At 56.0% G+C, this 11893-nt stretch overlaps 1 protein-coding gene across 1 annotated transcript; it reads left to right on the top strand.

Moving 5' to 3' along the window:
* The first annotated feature begins 411 nt into the window (after positions 1-411).
* LOC129196833 (kallikrein-14-like) lies at positions 412-10381 on the top strand. Its single transcript, XM_054804804.1, has 7 exons — positions 412-493; positions 3770-3826; positions 4331-4453; positions 7489-7648; positions 8714-8961; positions 9311-9447; positions 10229-10381. Exons 1-7 carry the CDS (start codon positions 412-414, stop codon positions 10379-10381), a joined length of 960 nt encoding a protein of 319 aa, XP_054660779.1.
* The last annotated feature ends 1512 nt before the right edge of the window (positions 10382-11893 follow it).

The raw sequence follows: 11893 nt of genomic DNA, 5'->3' as shown, positions 1-11893 counted from the left end.
GTTCCCCTGTCCCCTCATGACCCCCCCACGTGCCCCCACGTGTCCTTGTGGCCCTTCACGGTCCCCCCGTGTCCCCTCGGGTCTCCCCATGTCCCCATCTTCCTTCATGGCCCCCCCCCCGACGTCCACCCACATCCCCTCATGTCTTGTGATGTTCTCACGTCCCCCAACGTGCCCCCGTGTCCCCTCATGTGCCCTGTGTCCTCTCACAAGCCCTCATCTCCCCTTGGGTACCTCATGTCACCCCTCCATGAGCTCTCCTCTCCCCTCACGTGTCCCCTGTCCCCACCTAGGATCTCTGTTCCCCCTGGGAGCCCCCGTGTCACCTTGTGAAGTCCCCTTGTCCCTTCATGTCCCTGGGCGATCAAGGATCCTCACAGATGGGATCTCTGTGGACCTTCATGGCCAAGGATGTCTATAGAGAAGATCCCCATGGATGGGATCCCCATGGAGGGGATCTCTGTGGACCAGATGTCCATGGCTGATGGTGGCTGTAGGGTGGATCTTCATAGACGGGCTCCCCAAGGATGGGATCCCCGTGGTTTGAAGCCTTGTGGAATTGATCTCCATGGCCCGGGATCACCATGTCCTATCCCTTCATGGGTGGCATCTCCATGGACAGCATCCCAGTGGATGAGATCTCTGCCCACCACATCTCTCCACCAGGATCACCATGGCCCAGGTGCTCTGTAGAAGGGATCCCCATGGATGAGACATCCACAGATGATCTCTGCAGCTGATCACTCCACAGACAAGATCTCCACAGACAGGATCCCTGTAGCTGAGATCAACATGGACCAGATCTCCATGGATGGGTTCTTAGTGGACCAGACATCCATGGGCTGGGATCCTGGTGGATTTTATCTTTGTGGACCATATCTCCATGGGAGGAGATCACTATGGATTCACCTGGTGGATTAGGTCTCCGTGGACTGGACCTCCACGGGATGTGATCTCCAGAGGATGGCATCCTGGTAAATGAGATCTCCATGGGCCAGGCCTCCACAGATGGGCTTCCCAAGGCCACAACCTCTTCATTGAGGATCTCCACAGACCAGATCTCCATGGATCTGCTGGGACAGTTGCCCTTCCAGGACCTCCAGCTTCACCTCCAGGTTTAGGACCAAACCCAGCCCCAGGCTTCCTCTTGCCACCAGCAGAGAGCGAGATCAGCATCTCCAAACCGTGATTCATCCCAACCCGGCCTTTCCTTTCGTCAGGACTCAGCTCCTGGGCTTCTCCACCCTTAATTGCTCGTCAGGCTGTTAATTGCCTTGAGCTGCTCCCAGCCTTGTCTCCTCTCCCGGCCCTGCTGAAAAGGCCGTTGAAGAGGCACAGAGGTGCCTTCACACCATCCCTGGAGCTCCTGCACCCACGTTGCAGCTCTGCTCCCACCAGCATCAAGGATTGCTGGGCTGGGGTGGCTTTAGAAGACCCATCTTTTGAGATCTTCCCGCTGCAGGACGTGCCAGAGCTCGAACACGCTCCTCCCAGAGGAGGAGAACCATCGGTGAAGATGGCTTGAACCTCGTGGAAAGAGGTGCCGGGGGCTGGAGATGGCTGCCAAACTCAGCAAAAATTTCAGGCCACCCGTCCTGTCCGCCTGGCGCCTGTCTCATGCCCCGACATGCACGTGAAACCCGCCCTGGGAAGGGCCGGGAGATGTTGGGGTCCTCAACTGCTGCCACCACCCCAGGAGGAGATGGTCCGGATGGCCCTGGGGACAGTGGGTGATACTGATTGCACCCGGGTCACCCTCTCTGGGCACGGTGTGGTCACCTCCCACCTTGGAGACCCTCCAGACCCCCATGCCGTTGGGGCTGGGGGAGCGAGGATGCGGAGGTGACACACCTCCAGGGTTGGGGACAGTGTCCAGCTGTGCGGGGGGGGATGGACACGAGTGGCACCCCCTATCCCCGGTGTCCCCTTGACTCACCAGAAGCGACTCGCAGAGCTCAGCTGGGTTGGCAGCAGGACGTGGCCTCGCCCATCGTTCACCCACATCCGCGGTGTTACTCATCGGGGACGTGCAACCGGCACCAGGTGCCAAAGGAAGGTGGCACGTAGGTCCCTGGGGACCTCTGGTCCGGTGATGTCCTCCAGAGGTTATCCCCTGACCCTGGAGCCATGAGGGTCCCTCCTTGGAGGTGGCATTCCAGGCTGGGAGCATAGACACGTGCTCCTTTTGGATATGCCAAACCCCATCCTTGCACACGTGTGCGGGGGAGTGTGTGAACACGCGTGTGCGTGACGTGAGGTCTACCTGGCTTCTAGTGTGCTTGTGTGTGAGATGAGGGTGGATGGAGTGATGGATGGATGGACAGATGGATGGACATCTAGATGCAGAGATGGATGGATGGACATCTAGATGCAGAGATGGATGGAGGGGTGGACAGATGGATGGACATCTAGATGCAGAGATGGATGGAGAGATGGACGGATGGACAGATGGATGGACATCTAGATGCAGGATGGAGGGATGGATGGACAGAGGGATGGAGGGATGGACAGCTAGATGCAGAGATGGAGGGATGGATGGACAGAGGGATGGAGGGATGGACAGCTAGATGCAGAGATGGATGGAGGGATGGATGGATGGAGGGATGGATGGATGGAGAAATGGCTCAATAGCTGGATGGATGGACAGATAGGAGGACAGATGGACAGACAGCTATCCAGCTCGCTGGAAAGACAGTCAGACAGAGAGACAGCTATAGAGATGGACGGACAGATGGACGGAGATGGGCAGATAGACGTAGAGATGGAGGGACAGAGGTGTGAGCAGGTAGACTGGCCGTTTGCAGATGGACGGACGGACGGGTTGATGGACAAACAGATGGAGAGAGGAATGGATGGATAGCGAAACGGATGGATGGATGGGACAGAGAGGCTGTTGGACAGACAGACTTGCAGTCAGATGGATGAAGAGATGGATGGATGGATGGATGGATGGATGGATGGATGGATGGGCAAATGGCCAGCTAGATGGACAGACAGACTTACAGTTGGATGGACAGGGAGAAAGACAAGGGACAGACAGATGGACAGACTTAAGAGTTGAACGGCCGGACAGGTAGACAGGTGAGCAGTCAGATGGCCGGCCAGACCAACAGTCAGGTGGAGATGGAGATAGATGGATGGCCGGGCAGGTGGGAGGACAGACAGACAGACGGGTAGACAGACACCCAGCCAGACAGGACGGGCAGCAGCCAGGCAGCACCGTGACATTTCACAACACCCAAGGGCCGGCTCAGCACCCTGACACGTCCATCATGCCCCGGGGGTGTGGAGGGGTGGGGTGGAGAAGCACCAGGACGTATCTCCAGTGGGGTCAACCCCAAAACGTGGCTCCTTGATGGGTACCAGAACCCAAGGCTGGATGAAGGTGGTTGAGGGGCACCAGGACACAGCTCCAGTGGGGTCCACCCCAAAATGTGGCTCCCCCTGACACCCCCCCCCCCCCCCCCCCCCAAAACGGGGACGCGGGGAGGGGTGAGCCAGCCGGTCCGCCCGGGCGAGCTGTTTTTGGGACTCCTCAACCCCGTGTCCAGGGCGGCTCTGACGATGGGAGGAGAGGGCGTTTCCACTTTGCAGAGGAACCCGGCGGTGTTTCCTCTAGGACATCAAAGCGGTAATCACCCACGGGGCCGGGGAGACACCCACGGGCCACGCTCGCCCCGCTGCCGCGCGGACCCGTCGCCCAACCGCACTTGACTCACCCCGTTGGAGACACGGCCTACTTTTCAACCCGGGTATAAATATGACCCAGCCACCGGCTTTCGGCTTCCCGACGCGCCGAGCCGGCCCCGTTCTTCTCCTCTGGCAGGTGAGTCCATCCCCGTGGCCAGGACCACGGACATCCCTCTGAGGGATGGATGCTGCGGGGTTGACGTGGGAACCAGGCATCTCCATCTCTTGGCGGATGTTTCTCATGGGTTGGATCCGTCCATCCCTACGTGCTCAGCTCACGTGGTGGCTCAGGTTTGGATGGGTTTGGTGGGAACACCCTCCGTGTCCCAGTTGAGCTCGGATCTCCAAGTTTCACGGAGATCGGGAGGGAGGTTGTCCTTCCCGAGCTCGTACAGGTGGGTTTGGTGCCACCAGAGAGCTGAACTCAACCAAAACAAGGTGGAGAAGAGGGTCCAAGACCACCCCAAGGTCTGTAAGGGTGAAGGTGTACCAAAACACCACCGGTGTCTTGGTCACATTGCCTCCATCCCACCTGGGAGGCAGAAGGACACCACTGAGGACCTTCCCTGTAGCCCCCACGTGGCATCGGCCGCTCTCCTGTGGTCCCCAGGGCTGATCCAGCTTGTTTTCTCTGGCCCAGGAATGGCTCGTGATGGCCACAGGTCCTTCAGCTTCATCCCCATCTTCATCCTCGCAGCCGGATTGCTGCTGACCACCTCGCCACCGGCGCAAGCTCAGGTGAAGGGCAACGAAGGCAACGAGCGTAAGTCAAACCGGTGGCCAAGGAGGTGGGATGGAGACACCACGGGTGTTTCACGAGCGCCTCATAAGGGGAATGTGTCCGATGGGATGCGATGGGATGGGATGAGGAGATGCCTTCTCTTGGCTCGTGGGAATTTTGCCGATGGGAAGGTTTGGGCAAGGCCCTACGGTTTCGAAATGTGTTTTGGTTTCGAGCTGAGATAAAACAACCCCCTTGACGCGGAGAAATGGCCTCGAAAGAGACGCAGAGGAAAATTTCTGCACCCCGTTGGAGGTGTTGGGATCTCCAGGACAATCTTCTTTCCCTCCTCTGGAAGTTCCTACGGGGATTTCTGTCACAGCCGCAAAAAGAAGGAGACCAAAAAATGTCACCCAGCGTGAAGGAAAGGAAGGAGAGACTCAATCCCAATAAGAACATTCTCTTCCTTTCTTCTGGCCTCCAAAATGATGCTCTGCTGAAGGACAACCCAAATGCATGGGTCTCGGTTAGGGTGGAAAGAGGAGTCCCATGGTTTCTGATTGTTGGATGCAAAGACCTCGGATCTGACCTGATCTTGGTGCCTCTTAACCCAAATCTGTGTCCCCAGAGCTGAATCCGAAATGTCCGGGTCCTGTGGAGAAGGAACGAGGTCATGTCTAGACACGATGGCTGGATAATTTACCCCGTGACCTTCCAGGAACTGTTTTCTGGTGGGGAGGTTTATCATTTGGGATGGAGGCACCATCATCTTGGTTGGAGTTCTCCAGTTACCGGTAGCCTCTGGAAATCCAAGGGCTGGATTCTACCACGGGGCAGGATCCACCATCTCGCATTGCCAATGTCTCCACTGAGTGACTTTTGTTGATGGATACCACTCCACTGCTCCAACATCTCCGTTGATTGACCTTTGTGGATGGATACCACTCCACCACTCCAACATCTCCACTGACTGACTTTTGTGGATGTATACCACTCCACCGTGGGAGCTCAGGGAAGCTGCTGAGATGCCTTCAAGGAGTTTGGTGGAATCTAAACCCGCTGGTTGGTCTCTGAAGGTTCAAAGATGGATCTTGGGATGACCAGGGATGCTTCCCTGATGAGCATCTGCGGGAGGATGGTTGCCACCCATCGATTTTGGCAGCGCTGCTGGGACCGGATAGTGGCGAATTCCAGGCGGTTTGAAATTTGGGCGTCTCCCATCGCCACCCGTCACAGGCTGTAATCCCCACCAGCACAAACCAGTCCCACTGGTAAATTCCAATGTCCCAGCCTTCGGTGGAAGGCAATTGCAGATGCCGTGGACCAGAGCCACCTCGCACGCGCCTGCGATCAATACAGTTGTTCACCAAGGTGGTCAACACTTGGAGTCACGATTTCTCCTCAAAATAGCCAAAAACGTCTGGAAGGCCCCAGACCACGGCGTGGAGGACTCAGCCCCAACACCCGTGAGGACATCTCAGAGGACAAGGACTTGGTATCTCCCATTTGAAAGTCCTACTGCATGTTTTTGGGGTGGGAGGGAGGTCTTTTTCCTGAAAAAAACCCTTTTTTTTGGCGCTGATTCTCCTTTTTTTTTTTTTTTAAATCTTGTCTCCTCCCACTTGGACACAACTCAGCATCAGGGGTCTTCTCCAGTGGCCTTGGCAGAGGTGCCACCTGAGGTTTACCTGCATAGAGCTGTAGATGGAGGCCAGGAGGGACACCAGGAGTACGTCACAAGGCTTTGGACTTCCATTGTGCAGACACCCAAGCGGAATTCTGTGTGGTGACGGCCTCAAGATGGTCACGGCCTCAAGACGGTCACCCCGTAAACCTCATTCATCATAAATGATGATGAATAAATGGGACACCTCATCTTGTAGATGTCTGACGTTGGATAGGGTGGGATTGCCTCTCAGAATGGTCCCTTCCTCTCTCCAAGGATCATTGGAGACGGAACGTTGGGCATCTCCAGCGGCCACTCATCTGCTGCAGCCACCTAAAGTGAAGGGAGATGCCTCCAGAGATGTGAAAGATTGGAAGATCCATGTCAGTAGTGGAGGGCTTCAAGTGGTGAGACCCTTTTTCTATGATATGACCAAAGCCCCCCAAACCAAGCTGATGACCCTCTCTTTTTCTTCTCAATCAACCCGATGGGACCAAGACATCTCAACTCCAGAACGCCGTAAAGATTCACGTTCCTGAGTGAAGTCCTCTTCTATTTTTTTTTTTTTTTTCCCCCCTGCGTCAGGGCTTCTCCTGCTTGGGTTGATGCAACCATCTCCAACCCTGGCCCTAACTATGGGTACATGAGCCGTCCAGGAGGTAGGAAGCTTTTTGAGCTGGTCCTACAGGCTTTCTCGCCAACCGAGGACGAAGAAATCAGCTCTTTTAGGGGTGCGTCACCTCCCTTTTGGAGTCCAATCTTGGGCTGGGAGGAATCTTAGAGGTGGAACGGATGCCCCTCCCAGAGGCACATGGCGAAACTGGAGGAGATAAGTGGCTCCTGGTGACTTCCTGATAACGCGATGATCTCCAGGACAGCTCATTGGCCCAACCCAACATGACGGACACCGGTCCCATGGCGGGGCGGGGAGGGGGGGGGGGTGTCTCCTTATGGGAGGTCCTACCCCTGTCATCTACCTGGGATGGGTGGTCAGGTGATGGAATCATGAGCTCCATCAGGTGGCACCAGGAGAAAACAGATCTTCAAGGACTGGCTCAATCTGGGCTACAAACGGTTGGATTTCAACTGGTCCCAAAATCATCTCTCTTTCATCCAAAAAGAAAAGAAAATAAATAAGCCCTACCCCAGTAAGCTGATAGGTGACTCAGGAAATTAATAAAAAAATATTATTTTTAGGTTTTTAAGATGATTTTGAGTGTTCTGATGGGAGTTTGAGGCGGAAAAATAGAGACCTTTCCCTTTTCTCTTCCATCTCACCTTCTTCAAGACTCCCTTTTGCAACGTTTCGCCCTTTTTTCAACCCAAAACCGGTAGGTTTCTTTGGAAGACATCACGGTTGGCTACAGCCACGCGACGTACTGACGGTGGCCTTTGGTCCTCTGTGTTACAGTGCCGGAGGACGAGTCCCGTATCATCGGTGGAAGACCCTGCTCCATCAACCAAAGACCTTTCCAAGTTGCCCTCATCAAGAGAGGTCAAATCCTGTGTGGAGGAAGCTTGATAGATGCCCAATGGGTCCTGACAGCTGCCCACTGCAGGCAACCAATCAGGTAAGGTGGCTTCTCATGAACCAAGGGTGAGAGGTGGGTCTCCAGAGGTTGGTGCCTCCAGGTGTTAGCTGCCCAGATGGTGGCAAATCCAGAAGACGATGCCTCCAAAGGGTGGTATCCGGAGAGAGAGATATGCTCCAGATGTTGACATCTCCAGAGTTTGTTGCCTCCAGAAGTGAACATCTCCAGATTTTGGGGTCCAGAAGTTGAGTCTGGTACCTCCAAAGATTGGTAGCTCCAGAGGTGGGTACCAGAGGTATCCAGAGGTTGGTATATCCAGATATTTGTACCCCAGATGTTACCTCCAGAGTTCCGGTGTCCCATGGCTCTAGATGTTGAGGTTTCAGGCACGGATATCTCCAGATGTTGGTGTCCAGGTGCTGGTACCTCTAGAGGGCAATGAAGGCAGAGTCATCCTCCACATGGTGAGTGGAGGAGCTGATGCGTCCTCTGCAGGGTGACCACCTCCACCTACGAACCTCTAAGGAATCCAACCCCCTTTGAAGTCCAGTCGCCCCCTTTTTCCAGGTGATGACGCTAAATGGAGCAGGTCGTGTGTCCCCCCCCGAGCCAAGTTTCTCCAGCTTCTCCACAAGGTCCTGTGAGAGGAAACCAGATCTTTTGGAGGGGAAATAATGGGGGGAAAAAAGGCAAAAGAAAAGTTGGGAAGAAGTTGAGGTCAGGGCAACATTGCTGAGATGTTGCTGGTGGGACTCCTGGAGTGAGGAAGATGAAGCCAAGGAGTTGAAGTTAAGAGACGCAACAGTTTCCCATGGAGATGGGAGATGCCTCCAGGGTACCCGAGCCATCAAAGAGCTCTTGGAGGAGAGGTGGCTCATGAATCCTCAAGGCATTAACGTGTTTTCCTGACCTCCTCCCCACCAAGGGCAACGGGATAAGGTGGTCCCATGGCCGTATCACCTTAACTCTGCCCACTGAATGGTTCCCTGTGGAGAAGCTTCAAGGTCTTGATCGTCTCCTTGATGGACAACCCTTGAGGTCAAGAGTTTATGTATCTCCTCTGGAGGAACCAACACTGATTTCTTGACCTTCTTCCCTCGGTAGGGACCTCAGGGTGTTAATCGGGACGGACACGTTACGGGATGGAACGGGGGAAGTGAGGTTGATTTCAAGGGTCCTGGTCCATCCGGCCTACAACCCCCGGAGGAATGACAATGACTTCATGCTCCTGAGGTTGAACAAACCCATTCAGTTCAGCAACAGCATCAAGAAGATCAGATTAGCCACGAGGTGTCCCATGGACGGGATGAGGTGCGGCGTCTCTGGCTGGGGCACCACCAAGTCCCCTGGAGGTACTGGCTCGTGGTGGAGACCTCGGTGGAAGAGGTGGGAGGGAGAGGAGGAGGCAATTGGGTGGGGGGAAGGGGAGTTCGCCAAGGAGGACACGTGACCTTCTCAGCCGGGAAAATGGGATAAGGGCTTCCACGATGTCACCTTAACTCCACCCAGAGAATGACTTCTAGGTGGGTTTTTCCCTTGGGGGTTGGCTTTCCTTTGTGTCGACCACCTCTGATGGAGGCATCTCCATCGTCCACTTCCCAAAGAACCTTTACCGACAGGCGTAACTAAGTCCACTCAGGCCTCAGCATCTTAGGGGGCTTCTCCTTCTCACCATCGCTCTCTCCATCCCTTCTTCTGCAGCAAAGCTGCCCAAAAATTTGCAGTGTGCCGCCATCCAAACTTTCGGGCAGGACAAGTGCGCCAGGGCGTACGGGAACGCCATCACCCCCAACATGTTCTGCGCCGGCGTCCCCCAGGGGGGCATCGATTCCTGCCAGGTAAGGTGGGGGGGTGACATCCCTTTGGCCACCTTCCAGGTTGGTGCTGGGGACAAGGAGAGTCTTGGTGTGGCTTTGAATTCAAACGTAGGGTGAGATGAGGCCACACAAGTCTTGGGTTCCTTCAACCCAACTCATAAAACCAGGAAAAGGCCACGGCACACGGATGATTCATGAAGGTTTGGGTTCCCACCAACATCCTGCTTGAGACATGGAGCTGGGGATGGGCCCTGGCACGTGGACAGGCCAATGCAAGGTTTGGGTTCCTTCACCGTTATCTCCAGCCCAACCCATAAAACCAGGGAAGGGCTACGGCACGTGGATGGTTCATGAAGGTTTGGGTTCCCACCAATGACCTTCTGCTTCAGCCACGGAGCTGGGGATGAGTCACAGCACATGGATGGGTCTATGCAAGGTTTGGGTTCCTCCACCGTTATCTCCAGCCCAACCCATAAAACCAGGGAAGGGCTACGGCACGTGGATGGTTCATGAAGGTTTGGGTTCCCACCAATGACCTTCTGCTTCAGCCACAGAGCTGGGGATGAGTCACGGCACGTGGCCAGGCCCATCCAAGGTTTGGTTTCCTACCAACGACCTTCTGCTTGAGCCACGGAGCTGGGGATGGGTCACGGCGCATGAACGAGCCCATCCAAGATGTGGGTTCCCACCTACCCAACCCATGAAACCATGAAAGGACCATGGGGATGGAGCCCACGCAAGGTCTACACCCGCCCCCCCCCCCCCGTCAAGTAAGACCCACCACGTGTCCTCCTCCCCACAGGGTGACTCAGGGGGTCCGCTGGTGTGTAACGGGGTGCTGCAAGGCGTGGTCTCCTGGGGCATGGCCGTCTGCGGGCGACGTGGACAACCCGGCGTCTACTCCAACGTCTGCCGAGCCGTTCCCTGGATCAGGAGATACATCGGGAGACAGTGAGGAACCCCCCTTAGATCCACCACCACCTCCATCCTCCCACCACCACCGGCGGACCTCCTCCCTCCCCCACGAGGGACGTCACACACACCCCCCCCCCCCCTTATTGGGGTGGGATGGGCAGGAGAAAAACAAAACCAAAATTAAAAAAAATTTAAAAAAAATATTTAAATTAAAATTTCCCAGAATACATTTGGGGAACGGTGAAATTTGGGTTGAAAAATAAAGGAAAAGAGCGAAATCAGAGCGATGGATTCATGGCAGGGTTTGGGGGGGGGGGAACTGGGAGCACTGGGAGCACTGGGGGGGGTCAGTGGGAATTTGGGGGGGTAACTGGTTTTGGGGGGGGCAGTGGGAACTGGGAGCACTGGGGAAGGGGGGCAACAGGAACTGGGAGCACTGGGGGGGGTCAGTGGAAATTGGGGGAGGGACTGAATTTGGGGGGGCAGTGGGAACTGGGAGCACTGGGAGCACTGGGGAGGGGTCAGTGGGAATTTGAGGGGGGGTAACTGGTTTTGGGGGCAGTGGGAACTGGGAGCACTGGGGAAGGGGGGCAACAGGAACTGGGAGCACTGGGGGGGTCAGTGGAAATTGGGGGGGGAACTGAATTTGGGGGGGCAGTGGGAACTGGGAGCACTGGGAGCACTGGGGAGGGGTCAGTGGGAATTTGAGGGGGGTAACTGGTTTTGGGGGGGGCAGTGGGAACTGGGAGCACTGGGGAAGGGGGGCAACAGGAACTGGGAGCACTGGGAGCACTGGGGAGGGGTCAGTGGGAATTTGAGGGGGGGTAACTGGTTTTGGGGGGGGCAGTGGGAACTGGGAGCACTGGGGAAGGGGGGGCAGTGGGAACTGGGAGCACTGGGAGCACTGGGGGGGGCGTCAGTGGGAATTTGAGGGGGGTAACTGGTTTTGGGGGCAGTGGGAACTGGGAGCACTGGGGGGGGGTCAGTGGGAATTTGGGGGGGGTAACTGGTTTTGGGGGCAGTGGGAACTGGGAGCACTGGGAAGGGGGGGCAACAGGAACTGGGAGCACTGGGGAGGGGTCAGTGGGAATTGGGAGGGGTAACTGGTTTTGGGGGGTCAGCGGGAACTGGGAGCACTGGGAGCACTGGGGGGGTCAGTGGGAATTGGGGGGGGGGGGTAACTGGTTTTGGGGGGACACCAACCATTTAATGAGCGACCCGGCTGACTTTCCCTCGTTAGCGTTAACGAGAAACACCCCCCACCCTCCCCAACTTTGCGATGAGACACAGACACCCCCCCCCCACCCCCGCGCTGGGGAAAGGGCTAATTAACAAGACTAATTAACGAGGTTAATTAATCCTCGGCCCAATCCCTGCACATGGCCCGATGCCGGGAGCTTTCTTCTCCCAAACGACGGGAGGAAGCTTCGCCGGCCGTGAGGACCTCGCCCTTTACTAATTAGCTAATTAATTAATGAATTAATTACAGCAGGCAGCGCTAATTAGGAGCCTCGTTGAAAGACGAGGTCACCCAGGGAAGTGGGGACGGGAG

This window comes from Grus americana, chromosome 27 (assembly GCF_028858705.1).
Source record: "Grus americana isolate bGruAme1 chromosome 27, bGruAme1.mat, whole genome shotgun sequence".
Taxonomy (NCBI): Eukaryota; Metazoa; Chordata; class Aves; order Gruiformes; family Gruidae; genus Grus; species Grus americana.
This window is presented reverse-complemented; position numbering and strand designations above follow the sequence as displayed.

Coding starts and splice junctions, on each gene's coding strand:
- LOC129196833 (XM_054804804.1), top strand. CDS start 412: ATGTCTATAGAGAAGATCCCCATGGATGGGATCCCCATGGAGGGGATC. Junction 4,454..7,488: donor GGGCAACGAAGGCAACGAGC/GTAAGTCAAACC, acceptor TCTGTGTTACAG/TGCCGGAGGACGAGTCCCGT. Junction 7,649..8,713: donor CACTGCAGGCAACCAATCAG/GTAAGGTGGCTT, acceptor TTCCCTCGGTAG/GGACCTCAGGGTGTTAATCG.